The sequence below is a fragment of the Cnephaeus nilssonii genome (assembly GCF_951640355.1).
Source record: "Cnephaeus nilssonii genome assembly, chromosome: 13".
Taxonomy (NCBI): Eukaryota; Metazoa; Chordata; class Mammalia; order Chiroptera; family Vespertilionidae; genus Cnephaeus; species Cnephaeus nilssonii.
The window spans coordinates 28,916,092-28,932,217 of record NC_137084.1 but is presented as its reverse complement, the minus strand read 5'-3'; the positions used below and the strand labels follow the sequence as shown (position 1 = coordinate 28,932,217).

At 47.4% G+C, this 16,126-nt stretch overlaps 1 protein-coding gene across 6 annotated transcripts in view; it reads left to right on the top strand.

Moving 5' to 3' along the window:
* The window catches only part of NAV2 (neuron navigator 2), a 370,532-nt gene that overhangs the window by 109,591 nt on the left and 244,815 nt on the right, over positions 1–16,126 (top strand). For all 6 annotated transcript variants that reach the window (XM_079786933.1, XM_079786930.1, XM_079786929.1 and 3 more), the window contains exon 2: positions 12,718–12,835. In XM_079786933.1, the coding sequence (XP_079643059.1) occupies positions 12,718–12,835 (118 nt within the window). The remainder of the gene's footprint in view (positions 1–12,717; positions 12,836–16,126) is intronic.

Sequence of the window (16,126 nt, the reverse complement as noted above, 5' to 3'; positions counted from 1 at the left end):
ACTTTCTGTGCCTGGCCCACCCTCCTTGCTCTGCTCATGTCTGTGTAACAATACTACTACCTCCACTTTACCGAGGAAGAACTGAGTTGGAGTGTAAGTAACTTGCCTGGGTTTGTGCATTAGGAGGTGCAGCCAGGACCCGATCCCAGATCTGGCTTCACACTTGGAACCACTACACAACATTTTCTCCTCGTCACTATCATGAAGTTCAGGGACACGCATGGGATTATTCCTTACACCTGCTTGGAAGTGGGGAGAGTAAGGAGACATGCGGCCCCATTTACTTTCCAGGGCCCCCAACTGGTTCCACCTCCCACTTTCTCTAAGTGAAACCAAGACCCCACCACCTTGCTTTTGCCCTGCCTTCCATCACAGCTCCTCTCGCAGGAAAGCGGGAAAGCCTGGCTGCCCATGCACACCCCACGCTTGAGGTCCTCACTAAATCCGCTTCTTCCTGGTAAACCAGGCTGCTATATAATCTTCTCAAGCAAGTTGACCCAGGGGAATCCTTAAACTACCATCCAGTTTCTTGGATAAGAGAGCATCCTCAAATAATCACAGTTTGTGTTGGGTAGTTTGAATTTTAAGAAGCAATGCAGAGCTTACAGCCACTCACTTGCTGTGATCTGAATGGTCCTACTAGTAAAAGATCTAAACCAAAATAAAAACATTTACCAGTAAAACACACACACACACACACACACACACACACACACACACACACACACACTTCCCCCAAGCTTGCCAGAGTGGTTCCATTTCCTCACATCAATCTCCTGACTAAAGTATTGATGACTCCATTGGAAATGCTAATTGGGCACAGTGACTCGCCTGGCCATCCCTAGCAGCTTCCTACCTGAGACCTAGCAAGCCCCCATGGAAGGGAAGGAGGTTCGGGTGAGTTTTAATTACCAGGTCAGGCTGAGGCAGTGGCCGGGAGCGAGGGAGCACTCTGAGCAGGGCCAGTTGGGACACCTCTGTGGGTAATGGAGTGACTGTCGGGGCAGGGAGAGGCTGGGCAGCCTAAGACCAGAAATGTTTGGGAGACTGATGCCAAAACCCAGGAGCCTTGTGTTGGAGGGAGGAGGCAGGGAAGAGGGCCTTTCAGCCAGCATTCCTTGAAGAAGTGCCCTGTGACCAATAGCTACTATGTGCTACCCAGGGATACTGCGAGCTCACCATCCTCCCACTTGTCCCTGTGGATAAACCTCATCACTCTTAACTGGGAGAAACCTAATCACAACGAGGCTCCGGCTTACTCTTTCCTGTCCCTTCACCCACTGGGAAGCAGGACTTGGCACTTCTTGGTTTGCCTGAGGATTTCATTTGCCCTAGGAAGCACTGGTAAGAATGTCTATTTTATTGAAAGGGGACAGTTCAGATCATGGAAAACTTCATTAAATGCCCCTAGATTTTTGTCTCCAGGGCTTCTCCCTCCTCCCACCCCATAGGCTCCCTGCTTCCCAGCTCTAAACCTCATCTCTTTCTCTCCCTGGATTCTCTTTTTCTCATGTAAAGCATTTTAGCTCAGCCTGCTCCCCTAAATTTGCATATTCATACATCTCCCCATGGTGGGGGTGGTGGTGGGGAAGAAATAACATAATTTTTCCTGTTTCACCTGTGTTTGCCTAGTGCTTTAGCAATTGGCTTTCTGGCCAGGGGGTGTAATGACAGCAAATCAGTGTTAGCCTTGCAACAGCAGTATTAGTAGTTTGAGGGATGGGTAATACAGGTTGCAGGGAAGTGGTTGGGGCTGGTAGAAATGTTTATTTTGATGGTAGTGATGATTTCAAGGGCACATCTAGGTTAGAATTCATCAAATTATACATTTTAAATAGTATATGCAGGTCATGATATGTTAATTAAATTTTAATAAATTTGGAAAATTTTAAACAATTTGAAAGCAAATATTTTATTTTTTAGAATATTCAATTTGCTAAGTTCAGCTTTAGCATACAAAAAAGGCTACATTATTATTTGCTTCATTTTTAATTAGGTTTTATTGTGGCCTATATATTTATTTTAGGTCCATAGAGTGCCTATGTTGTGTTAAATATATTTTGGTTCGGCAATAACATAAAAGTAATTTAATGTTACATTTTTCAATGGACCTCTCTTTCTTCAGCTGTAAAGTTAGGGCTATACCAGATCACCAGAGGTTCTGTCACTGAAACGCTGTAATTGTAATTGGGGATGAATCGGTCCTTTGGGATTCAGAAACACCTCCTAAAGGAACATTGTAGAGAATCAGAAATATCTAATCATACAGATTGTATTAATCCTTTCAGAGAATATTTGGAATAATAGTAGACCAATCTGGTAATGCAGAATTGGACTATTAGGAAACAGCTGCCCCGAGAAGAAAACCCGGCCTTCGGTATTTTAATCTTTTTGATGCAGTTGTAAATTAGATTTTCTTAATTTCTCTTTCTGATATGTCTTTGTAAATAATGGCTGTGTTTAACAACCCGCTTGGAAATTTCCTGTAAGTTTAACAGTGGACACCTGAGCCAGTACCTGCCTGCTCTAGTTAAGTGTGCCCGTCTTTTTAAATAGAACTTGAGCGTTCACTGTCAGATGGGCCCTGCTATGCTGCTGCTGGGAATTCTCACAGCGGAGTGTTGCCTATCAGTTCCTGTTCTGTGCCTTGTGCTCTGACTGATCTAAAAGGTACATCAATTTTCGTGATTTCATGGACTTTGGCATCGAGACAGTGAAGGGAACAGATTCATTCATCCATCCCATCCATTCATTCATCCCTTTGGCCAGCCATCTCCCCATTTAAGCATTCATCTATCTTTTCTTCCACCCACTCATCCATATGTCCATCTGCCTAAACATTGATTAGTCTATTCCTCCCTCCTCCCCTCCATCCATCTGTTCCTTCATTTTCTGTCCATCCATTCATCCTTCAATAAGTCAATAAGTGCTTGTTTTTTTCTTTTTTGTTATTTTTGAATTTTTATTGCTGAAAGTATTACATATGTCCCTTTTTTTCCCCATTGACCCCTTCTGGCCCCCACTCACACCCCTCTACTATGACCCAGGCCTTCACCAGAGTATTGTCTGTGTCCATGGGTTATGCATATATGCATACAAGTTCTTTGGTTAATCTCTTCCCTCCCACCCACCCTCCCCGACCTTCCCTCTGAGATTCAACAGTCTGTTCCATGCATCTATGTCTCTGAATCTATTTTGTTCATCAGTTTATTGTGTTTATTAAATTCCATAAGGTCATATGGTACTTGTCTTTCTCTGACTGGCTTATTTCACTTAGCATAATACTCTCCAGGTCCCTCTATGCTGCCTCAAAAGGGTAAGAGATCCTTCTTTTTTCACTGCTGCATAGTATTCTACGATGTAAATGTACCACAGCTTTTATTTTTATCTACTCATCTACTGAAGGGCACTTGGGCTGTTTCCAGATCTTAGCTGTTGTAAATTCCGCTGCTATGAACATAGGGGTGCAAGTAAGTGCTTGTTTATTGAGCCCCTGCCATGAGTCAGACATTGCTCTGTGACCCTGTGCACCTTTCTTCACCTTCCTAATGCTTCTAGTGTGCTTCATTTTACTAATGTTTCAGAGATGTATAAAACTTGTTCTCTGCTCTTGAGAAGCTCCTCGTTGAGAGAGATGTGGGTAGGTAGGTATAATAGCCGTGATAAAGGCATGTGCAAAGTGCTTTTGGAGCCAAGAAGAAGGAACAAATAATTCTGTGTTGGGAATGAGAAAGTGGGTTGGGAATGGCTTTGCAGGGATTGACACTTGACTGGGTTTTAAGACACTGAGTAGGCGTTTGCCAGGTGGTGGGGTAGAGAGGGTACTGGCTGCAGAGAAGACAGCGTGGGCAAAGGCACAGCGGCTTGGGAGCCAGACACACAGGGTTGGTTCATCGTAAGTGCACTAGGGTTTCAGCGGAGGGAGAGGAGCCTGGCAGTCCGGGTTGGTTTCTAGGAGAAGGCAATGTGCTGCTAAGTGGATGAGATGAGGGAGGACATGCCAGGCCAGAAAACCCACAGGTAGGGCTGAATCTTAATGCAGCCTGGAGCCCATGGTATGAGAGGTGGACTTGAGAGAGTCGTGGGTTAGGGACATGGAGAAAAGGCAGGAAAGGGAACTAACATTTAACATTAAACATGTGCTGGGCACTGTATTAAGCAGCTTTGCAAACATTAGACACAATAGCCCTCCATACTAGTAGACAATGGAATAATAGATCATCATCCCATTTTAAAGATGTGGAAGCTGAGGCTCAGAAGGTTGGTTTTCCAAGAGATTACAAACCTTGGCATACTCTGTGCCCAAATATGTGTGGGGTTCTTTAGCTCTGGTATTTCCCTCTATCTGTCCAACAATCCCCTGGAGAAGAAGCTGAGACCCAGAGAGGTTAAGCAACCTACCCGAGGTTACCCAGGACTCCGGGGTCCTGGCTGGGGAAGAGCTTGTGCCTGGAAAGCTAAGCCAATGCAGTTGGGCTGGATGGGAGTGACTGAGAGGCACAGTTGCTGGCATCTCTTTACCTGGAGTCAGTGTGCAGATGAGGGGAGCTGTGGATATTTGGAAGACCAAGTAGAGGCCAATACGTAAAAGGTCAGGTAAGAAGCAGACTGGAAAGAAGCCTGTATTATTGCCCAGGTTGTCACCCTTAGGTGTGGCTGCCCTGCCAGGCAGCGCTGAGAAGCTCCTGTGGGTTTTGGGGTGCTTACTGTGAAAGTGCTCAGCAGCTGCCCCCAGACCTGCAGGGAAGGGCCCAACCCCCACCACAGCCGTAGAGGAAGCACTTGGAAGGAGAGCATGCGAATTAGTGACCAATGAACACAGGAAGGGCCAGAAAATACTTACAAAATTCCAAGTGGGCTCTGACACTTGGTTTTCTTGGAGCTGCTAGGCCTGCGGTTGAAAGTTGTTACGATCTCACTTCTAGGGTTGGAGCGGGTGAGAGGAAGCACTGCTGAGGGGCCCCATTTTATTTGGAAGCAAGCAGGAGCAGTTTCATCTTCATCCTCACCTGCCCTTTTTTGGTTCTCCAGGGAGGCCCGGGGAGAACTGGCTGGACTCTGCCATTGTGAGCGCTCCGGGGCAGGCTGCCTGGGGCCAAGGGAATGGTCCCTGTTCTTAGCTCTGGGACCCTGTGCACCTTTCAGAGCCTCTGTTTTCCAGTATATAAAATGGGGACGATCATTCATTTATTTAATAGATATTTAGTGAGCAGCTACTATGTGCCAGGCACTGTATTCGTTGTTTGGAAAACTTCAATGAACAAAACAGATAAGAATTCCTTCCTTCCTGGAGCTGCCACTCCAGCAGGGAGAGATTATAGATGAGGTCACAGGTGTAAACTCCTGGCACACAGTAGGCCCTCTACAGAAGCACCGATCCCTCATGCATAGGTGACCGAGTGAGGAAGTGAATGGGAAAGTATTGTGTTTACTATGGAGTGCGGTGCAGAGTAATGCTTGTCCCAGGAGAACCGGGTGCAGAAAAGGGGAGGTCGTAGGCACTGAAAGTGGGTTAACCCAAGGTGTGGAGTAAGCAGGCGCCTACATGCTCATCCTTGAGATCTCCCCAGTCCCTCCCAGCACATTCACCAGCCTGGTGTATTTTCCTAAAGGCACAGTTTCAAAACCTCTGGAGTTGTTGTGCACGCCCACCTGCTGCTTGTTCCCGTCCCTGACAGACAATGCCGCCATTGTGTGGCTGTGCGCTGCTCCCAGGCCCGCCCGGCATTCAGTGCAAGGGTCTCAGGCTGGCCTTGCCCCACTTCAGACTGGAACTGAGGGACTTTACTCCTGAGTGTTTCCCTGTTTGGATACAGTCCTGCAACCGCAACTCGTGTCCTGTTGGCATTTTTAGTGTTGTGACACTGTTGTGAAGTTGTGTTTGCTTTGTGCTTTGGTGACGTGGGAAAGTGTCAGCTCCCCTCTTGGATCTGTTAGCCCTGAGTGACAAGCGGCCACTCTGTTCCCAGGGCCAGGACAGGGTGACACTGTATTGGCTATTGTGCCGTACGCCTTGCCCTCTCCTGCTGCTTTTCCCACACTGCTGTGGCACTTGACCTTCGATGGCTGGTGTTCCCGTGCCGGCCTCTCAGCAGCAGTGTGGCATCATTAGGAGCTAGTCACTTCTTTCCAACCCAGCATACTTGTCACGTGACATTGGGAGAGTCATGTCACCCCTCAGAGCCTCAATTTCCTCATTTGTTAAAAGGGGGAAATAACATTTTTTCCCCAACTGAGTAGTGAGAACTAAAGGAATCCATTGTTTGCAAAGTGCTTGCATTGAATGTCATCGTCTTCATGGGAATCATCATCATAGCTCACGTACTGAGCCCTTACCATGTGCCCCGCATTGTTAGATTACTGTCTCACAATAACCAGAATAGGCAGTTGATCCATTTTACAGATGAGGACGCTGAGGCTCAGGCCGTTTAGGTCCTTTTTCTAGGGTAACTCTGCCAGGAAGTGCTTGAGGCATGATTGGAACCAAAATGGTCTGACTAGAAGGTGTTCTCTAAAGTCACCACAGACATTTGAAGTCACTACGTAAAACTGCAGCAAGAGCAGAACCCAGTGCAGGCAGCTGCTCAGGCAGTGTCTGCGTAAAGCTCCAAGGTGGGCATGCGGCTCTACGCAATGGGTCTTGGCTTGATATTCATGGGCAAAGCAGGAGTAAGGACGGTGCCAGGATGTGGAGCATGATGGAAATCCAGGTTAGCGATTAAGCCCTGCCCTTCCCTCTAGTCACTTGCTATGTATGCACACCAGTGGGCAGGTATCAGGGTGTATCTCTGGTGGTTGTGGATAAGTAGATGACTGGAGATAACAAGGGAGGAAACAGCAGTGGGTTCCTCCCTTCCCGCTGCTGTGTACTGTCTTCTGGGTCCAGGCAGAGATGTATACTCCTTGGTATAAATAAGTTCACATTAGCCGTATTACAAAACCTTAGCCGTATTACAAAACGTATGCCGAGTGAGAGGGCTGGTGGTACCATTCCACATGTGCTCAGGTAGGAACACACAACCCAGTCACACCTTGGTGCTCCTGGAGCCCAGCTTTCCAGCTGACTTACCTGCCTGGAGACCAGCTGAGAGCCAAAAGCCTTCTCTCCTGAACCTTGGGGCAGCTCAAAGGGGTGCCACAAAGTCCCATTAAGCTTCTTACTTGAACAGTACTTTCTCTTACTTTACACCCAGTTTGAAAGGAATGGCATCTATTACAGAAGGCCCAGCAACTCAGCAGGCCCTACAGGCATCCTGTATACATCAAACACTGTTATTCATAGCGATGTCTGTGGTTCCTCAAGGAAAAAGTGAAACTGGGTTCATTTAAAAAGCAGGGATCATGATAATCCATTTGGGAAAGATCCCCAATGGGATAAAAATGTGTGGCTCTCAGAAGTGTAAACTCTCAACAGTCTAGAATAACTTATTCCCCAGAATCTAGATAGCCTAGAGTTTATTAATTGGCATATGAATAAGCATCATTTATTTAACACTGTGTGCCAGACACTGTTAACCACTTACATATATGCTCTCATTTAATCCATAAAACAACCCTGTTCATCACTGTCACACAGGTGAGTGACCCCAACCCCCAGCCAGAACATGACTCACCCAGCTGGTAAGAGGCAGAGCCAGATCTCAGTCCTTGTCCACACCAGCTCCCAAGACTCCAGATACACTGCCTTTATGATTATGGGGATTTATGAAAAAGCACAAATGACCACAGTCATGCATCGGGAGATGGCAAAGTTGGGATGGAAGGAGAGTCATTGCCCTCCGAGATGGGCATGTGGTGGCACCAACGACATTGGTTAGAATGGGACTCTTCTGAGAAACCAGGGAGCAGGGGGAAAAGCCACCAGCTAATTTCAGGACCCGCCCACCACCCCATGCAGTTTAAAGGTTATGTGGCCATGTGTCTGCACCTGTGGGGTAGGTAGCACACTCCTTGCTAGATGCTGGGGGTGCAGACGTGAACATGTTACCAGCTTTACCCTTGATAACAAATGGTGCATTTTGATTTTCATAAAATTGTGAATAATTAGATAATCACTCTTAGTGGTATTCAGGTTCTGGGTAAACACTCAATGCTATTGTTGCAGTATTATTTTTGCACTTCAGAACAAGCAGATCTAAACCATTTAATCACATACTGCTTAGTCATGGTAATAGTATGTTGATGACGTGGCCAAAGTTAGAGCGAGACCTCTTGAATGGAGGCCAAACAGTAGTGTTCCCTTTACAACTGCTCGACCGGAAAGCACCTCTGATGCTGAATGACTGGCTCACTTTCTCTTCACACTGGCATTTCCTTCCAAGAGATACATTTCACCCTTCTCCCGGAGCCGCTATCCTAATGCTACCACTGCCTTCCGGACCCATCAGGCTGTCCGGCATATGGGTCTGGATTTATAGTTGAGTTCTTAGGGCACCAACTTTTGGTGCATTTGTTTTGTGGCATTTTTCTTGGGTTCCTTACATAGAATGTTACCCCTCCGCTCCCCTCCACACACACTTCACTTAAAGGCTAATTGCAGTATAAACGTATTATCCTCATTGGTTTAACACCGTGCAATTATTATGTTTTCTTGTTACAGCTAATAATCAGGTTCTTCACTTCAGTCGATCTGTCAAAATTTTCCCTCTTTGATTTCAGCCTAGGTGATATGGAAGGATGTGGCATTATAAGCAAACAAATGACTGGCACGCTCCAGGAAATTCTGTCAGGGGTAATAAGTGAATCAAAACAAATTCACTCTTCAGCTGCCATCGCCTTCCCCCTTTTATTTCTTTGAGCCTTTGACAGCAGCCTGGGGGTGGAGAGAGAGAGCTAAGCTCAGGGAGGTGGAGGGATCAGGGTGGGAAAGCAATGGGAAAGACGCCGCAGATGCTAGGGCGAAATGATCCTAGAGCTTTTCTCTAGACTCGTTTCTCTAGAATGATCTGATGATTTGGAGCTGGGAGTGGGGATGATGGTTTTGCTCTTTCCTCTTGTGTGGTTCTTTTTGCTGTTCATGTCTACTGAAAGTTCACAGATCAAGGATCAGTGGACTCAGGGTTAAAGCAATAGCAGCCCTCAAGGCTCCAGGACTCTGGGGAAGAGACGGCTCTGGAGAAGCGGATTCTGAATGTCTGAGGCTTAGACAGGAAGCCTGCATGCTTTAGTTTAGCTGCTGCTTAAAATCTTTTGCGCGTACCCAGCTCCGTTTTTGCTGAGTTGTGCAATCCCCCGAGGGAGTCTGTTTTGATGCCTGGGGATATCGTGGGTTTATTTTCCAAGGGTGCCCCTTGGGAGAATGGTATTCATTGCATGAACTACTGACACAGCAAGTGACGTAGATGGGGCTGACTCATGTCAGTGCTTCTTAGCATGGCCTGTGAAACTGGTTTTTAAAATAAATCTGGGTGTTTTCTTGTGACTCACTTATGCAAAAAGTTGAGAGCTGGAGAGGACGGAGGGGAGGGGAAACTCCAGATAATTAATGATTCTTGTTGGATGGATCCTGATTAATGAGCCTGAGCTATAGAGTGATTTATTTTCTCTCTTCCTTGCTCTTTTCAATCGATAAAGACTTGAGATCATGGTTTGAGGATTCACTGCGAGAACGCATTATTTAAGTCTCAAATGTAATCAATTTCCCAAGGATTCGCCCTTTTTCTTTCTGTTCAGCTCAACGGGGCAATCACTTACCGACCTGCTGCCGTGTGCCCCCTCCCTGTGAGGCAGCAAAGATGGGCAAGACACAGTCTCTGCCAAAATATGATGGTGAGGGTGCAAAGGTGGTTCCAGTGTTCAGGTTCTCTGCACCCTGCATCATATGTGGCTCAGGATGCAATCAGGAAATCAAGAGGGACTTCATGGGAGGGAGGCGGGGACTGGCATTGGATGGGGCCTTGCAGGGTGGCCCCAGGTGGAGGCACTCAGGTGGAAGGGCTGGCATGCATTTGGAGACTGGGAAGTACGAGCTTTGTCATCTTCCTAAGGGTCAGCATAATCATTACCACTGAGCACTTGGTATGTGTAGCTATATCTCCTTCAGTCGCTGTAACACGGAGTGAGTGGCACATTTTTTTCTTTTTTTCTGAAAAAAGCTGGATAGTAAATATTTGAGGCTTTGTGGGCCAAAAGGTCTCTCTGTCACCACTTCTCAACTCTGCATTGCAGCATGAAAGCAGCCGTGGACAACACATGGTGTGACCGTACCCGTAGAACTTTGTTTATAAACATGTCAGCTGGGTTTGGCCAGGTCCCAATGTGCCAGTCCCTGTTTCCTAATATATTTGGCATAATCTCCATTTTATGGAGGACAAAACGGAGGTATAAGCAAAGCGAATAGAAATTCATTTGCCCAGGGCCAGGGGCCTACTTGACTTGGTCGATTCTAAAGCCCATGCTCTTAACTCCACACGCACTGCCTCCTCTGCAAAAGGGTCAGCCATGGTCTGGGGAAGAGCAGGGGATAATACGACTTGCTTGGATCTCAGTGTGATCGCTGAGAACTTTAATTCAGAGGGAAGTGGGGAGTCATTGATGATCTTTTGAGCAGGCGGTCAGATGAGAGCTGTGCTCGGGGAGATGAAGTTGGCAGCGGTGTGTTGGTGGATTAAAGCTGAGGGAAGAAGAGCTCTTGTTTTAAACAGCTTGAGGTAGAGAGATTCATTTCTTTGGCAGAGCCATTTCTGACTGCGGTGGAACATGAAAAGTTCTCCCTGGTGTACCAGCTCCCTGCATGACTTGGACACAGGTCTGGCCCTTTGCCTCTCAATGTTTTTCTCCCTCCCTCTCGCCCTGTTGACAATTTCATTTAATGATCCTTGACTTTTCAGATTGGCCACTGTGGTGACCAAGATGGCACACCATTTCCTTAGCTTTCTCGGTACTTACAAAGTTGAAAATGATCTTTTGCTCTATTAGATTTTTCAATCTCTGACAACTTAGAAGTCACAGGGAAGGAAAGTAAGGAGGATTTAAGGGTGGTCCGAGGTGTGAAATAGCACCACACTGCAGTGTGCAGTGCACTTGTGGTTCTCTGGGCTTCTGGGCGGGGGTGGGGTGGGCAGGGCTAACCTGTCCTCAGGTTTTTTGTTTGTTTGTTTGTTTTTTAAATATATTTTATTGATTTTTTACAGAGAGGAAGAGAGAGGGATAGAGAGTTAGAAACATCGATGAGAGAGAAACATCGATCAGCTGCCTCTTGCACACCCCCTACTGGGGATGTGCCCGCAACCAAGGTACATGCCCTTGACCGGAATCGAACCCGGGACCCTTGAGTCCGCAGGCCGACGCTCTATCCACTGAGCCAAACCGGTTTCGGCTGTCCTCAGGTTTTGAGGAGATAGAAAATGCAGTCCTGCCTTTCCCTTTGGGGGATGATACCCTCACAGCCCCAGGTGGAGTAGTCAGAGGTGCCCCCTCTCTGCTTTGCAAGCTTAGGCCCTGACCGACACACCCCATCCCAGGGGCCCTGAGAGACAAGGAGGGGCCCCGTGGTGTGAGATTACTCTGGGCAGGATGTTCTGAAGAATGGGATGGAGGGCGAGAGCCCCGGTGAGGGCAGGGCTCCTGCTGCTCTTTAGTCACAGGAGGTCTGCAGGCCAGCTGCTGGAGATACCATGATAACCTTTATCATTTGGATGCAGACACCATACGGGTTAGTCTGTGAACTGTTGGTGCTAATAAATGACCCAGTGGAGGTAGGATAGTTATCTTTTTTGAGTAGTCATTTGCTTGTACCACTCTGGGGGAGGAAAAGTGCTTGTAAATGGGGTCTACGTGTCCCTCCACCAGCTCAGAAATCCATGCCTGGAGCTTAGCACTCAGAATTGGTGAGGAGGGTTTAAATTGTGTTTACATTTGGCTTATGTCAGTTAGGAAAGTTTTCAATGAGAGATTTTTTTTTCATGCTTGTTGGCCTGTTTGGAAGAAAACATCATTTTGTGCTGATTGTGTGACCCAGAGGAGCAGGTCTGTGTATGGCCGCCAAGGGGTCTGCGCTCCTGATCTCATGGGCGACCCAGCCTCTGCCTTTCAGGGAGCGGTGTACACCAATGCTGCGTTCAGATGTGTTAGAAGTTGCTGGGTTTTGTTCACAGAATCCCAACAGTGAACATGATGCCTGGCTTTTCAATTACACCGATTAAATTTGAGATTACGGCGAGGCCATCAATAACTCCACTCACACAAGAGTAATTGAGGGGCTCTGTGTTTTCGTACTTGGCTTTTTTTTACAAGGGACCCAGGCTCCTGAGAACTCGGTTAACTCAATAGCCCTTCATACCCAGAAACGGCCCATTAAAAGATGCCTATTGGGTGGTAACCTCCCCATACGTTTTCTCAATAAAGAGGAAAAGATTGGACGGGGCCGGGTGGCGGCGGTGGGGTGGGGGAGGCCTCTCTTGCATTTAGAGCCTCAGCCTCTCAAAGCGTCTGGCTCAGACTGTTTAGTTCCGTGTCCCCTGTCCCATTCAGGCCTCTGCGTGTTTTGAAGCTTTCTTTAGCTTTTCCCTGAGCCTTGACAGCAGATCTCTCAATAGGCGAAAGCCCAGCTATGGCTGCTGAATGCCCCCTCCGCACAATGCCCTGAATGTTAATGGCGCTGGCTGGCCCTGGACAGCTCGCCAGCGGGACGGGGGCTGCTGCGCAGGCCCAAGCAGCTGCCTCAGACCAGATGGGGTCCGACTGGCTTCCTAAAGTTGCTTCTTTGCTCTTTTGCAGATCTACACTGACTGGGCCAATCACTATCTAGCCAAATCAGGCCACAAACGTCTCATCAAGGATCTCCAGCAAGATGTGACGGACGGTGTCCTCCTGGCTCAGATCATCCAGGTTGTGGGTAAGAGCAAATTTTACACTGGGGATGGATGAGTCACCGTGGAGACCCAGGCTGGGTGGAGTAGAGCAAGGGGAATGGAACACTGTAATCTCTAAGAGAAATACGATATTTCTGTCCCATATGTTGAGAATTTATTTGGCTGGTGCTCAGGGAGTGTGGGTACCAGCTCCCTTTTCCTGATAAGATCACCCACATAGCAATCTCATCTTGATCCTCTGAAAAGAAAGACTTTGGCCAAGGCTAGAAGAAGATGCTGGTGGTTTGGGAGGGGCTCTCTGCCCCCCTTCAGACCTCCTACTGTCTTTCTGGCTTCCACATTCTCTCATTCTTATCCCTTCTCTGTTGCTACGTTTTTTTGTGTGCATTTATCTGGAAATATTTCCAAAAAAATAAGAAATAAAAAGATTTTAAAAAGTAACATGAGGTTGGTTTCATCCTGCCAACTCTAATTGGGCTTGAGAAATCAAAGGATCAGACTCTGGAGAGGGCTGGTTCTGGTTTTAGCACTAGGGGAAGGGAACTGGGTGGTGGGGTTTTTAATGCCATGGCCATGTGCTGGGAGGAGAGGGTTGGTCCAGGAAGGCAGCTTTGCTTTGGGCTTTAAGGGACATGCCCAGGAGTATTATCTGGAAGCTCAGCAGACCGAGGAGGCAGGAGGTCAGTTATACAGCATTAGACTGAGTGTTGTTGCTGGCAATGGCCAACTCATGCCAAGAGAGAAGGCAGAGAGATAGGACAGCTCTTGGGCGTGTATTGTTGGGAAAAGTTGCTTACCCTTCAAGTGTGAGAAGTAGCCTTGTCTAGTTGTAACTCTGCCCACATCCGTGGGGGCTGTGCCTAAAAACACAGGCAGGTCGGCTCTTAGCTAAAATGTTTGGACTGTGGCTGCCACTCAAGGCGAAAGAAGCTTCCCTGCTGTCCTGAGATTGGGTTCTTCAGGCTTGCTTCCATCGGTCCTCCTTCTCCTCTCTCCTTTTTCCTCTCCTCCCTGGACTAGTTTCTGTTACTGTAAACAAATTGCCACAAACTTAGCAGCTTAACACAATGACTATCTATGATCTTGCAGTGTCTGTGCACTGGGAGTGCAGGCGTGACTTAGCAGGGCACCTGTGCAAAGTTGTAGTTAAGGTGTCGGCCAGGGTTGCATTCTCATCTGGAGGCTTGAACAGGGAGGGGTCCAGGTCACTCAGAGTGTTGGTGGAATTGATCTCCTTGCAGGTATAGGAGGTGAGTCCTGACTTCTTCCTGCTTGTTGACTGGAGGCCCCTCTCAGCTCCGAGAAGCCCCTCTCAGCTTCTGGCCATATGGATCTTCCAACATGGCCACTTTGGTCAACTTCTTCAGTATCAGCAAGAGAAAAAGGTTTTTGTTGGGAGAAAGAAGCTTATATAATGTACCATCCTATCACCTTTGCCATATCCTGTTGGTTAAAAATAAATCCTAGGTCCCACCACACTCAACAGTAGAGTATTGTACAAGGGTTTAAACTTAGGTGAGAGAAGGATCTGCCACACTCCTTTCTTCCTATTCATCCTCTTCCTCCTCCTCTTGAACATCACTCCTACCAAGCTCTTTTAAATGTTTCTCTTATTTAATTTCCTCAACATCTCTATGAAGTAGGCAGTATTCTCCCCATTTTACAGATGCAGAAACTGAGGTCCAGTGAGCCAGTAGCCCAATGTCACATGACTAGTGTGCAAGGGGAATCTAAGCTGGGTGAGTCTGCTTCAAAAACTTCTGCTCTGTGCTTGGCAGCATTATATCCCCCTGTTAATCCAGAGACACTGAACCCAGTACAAGGCTCTTCCTCCCTTCCCTTCAGTTCAGTAGGCAGTCATGGAGCACTGACTGTGGCCAGCATTCTGCTCCTTGCTGGGCCTGGAGGCAAATGTGCAAAGCTTGTAACCTTGCAAGGAGTAGCATCTTCTTGGCAAGGCCTGCCTGTAAGAGATGACTCGCACCTGAGCTGGGTTTGGTTCTCCATCTCAGCAGGGTCACATCATGTAATGGACCAACTCTGAGTCTTGGGCCATGCAGAGTGTTTCTTCCAGGAGTCCTCTCTGCTTTCAGCACAGACAGAAAGACAGAAAGTGGGAGAGGACCGTACCCAGAGGCCTTGCCCTCATCCCAGTTCCATCCCTCCCCACTGTGGGACCTCCAAAGAGTCACTAAATTTCTGATACCTCTGTTTCTCCATCTTCAAAATGGGCACAGCCATGCCTTCTTTGGCTGCTTTTGTGGCAGTTTTATGAAATGCAAGGTAGGTATCACATATGAAATATGTTTAAAAACTGTGAAGTGTTCCTGGATAGCACCTGGTAGGCGCTGCCTAGAAAGGTTTGTGGAGAAGGATGATGAGGCTTTGGTAGCAGTGTCAGTGTGTCATGATAGATTAGTGATGTCTGTCAGGGACCCAGAAGTGGGGAATGGTAGTGTGTATGTCGTGAATTCACTAAACATAGTGCTACAGAAATGTAAGCCAGCATGGTTCTTCCTGTTGCTCAGGAGGTTGTTTCTCTGAATCTACTCAGATGACATCAGTGTTGCTAGACAGTTACCCCTCTGGGCCTGGAGCTACTGGAGTAGGCTTCAGAGGCTCAAGTGAGTGCCCGTGACCAGGCTGCCCCTCAGGCCAGCAGCCCTGCAGGAGAGGCTGGAGGGACCTCTATCATTCCACCGGCTGCTGTAATGGGCCTGGGTCTGCGTCATCTTCTTTTCTGGGTTCACAGCATTTAGCAAGGATTAGGGATGAGAATTTTATGCACTGCAGCCCCTGCTTCTGCAAGTCTGGATCGAATTTTTTCCAACAGGTGGCCAGGAGGTTTCCCCTTCTCAACATTCGGTATTCTTCTGAACATTCTTCTAAGCTGTATGTCATACCCTCTTCCTTTCCAGGACTCTGCTGCAACTCTTAGCTCTAAGTTTAGGAAGCAACCTTTAAAAGCCTCAACCTGATGCATGCATGCAGTTAATAGACTCTGTTAAATACTATGATGGGCAGCTTACTACCTGCTCAGGAAACTAGATCTAACACGGAAAATTGGAATCCTTCAAAAGCTCTTTTATGAGGTCGAAATCTACCCCCTTGGTGGTATTTCTGTAAAGTACTAGTTCTTTCCTCCAGGGCGACAAAAAGACAATCTAATCAAAGACGATGAGAGCATCAAAATAGTTGAGGATGGTTGTGGATTATAACCATGGAACAAAATGGAACTCTGTAAGTCTATACTGATAGACAGATAGATACATCAATAGAGCAGAGAGGGGCCCCCACTATCCAGGAGAACGCTG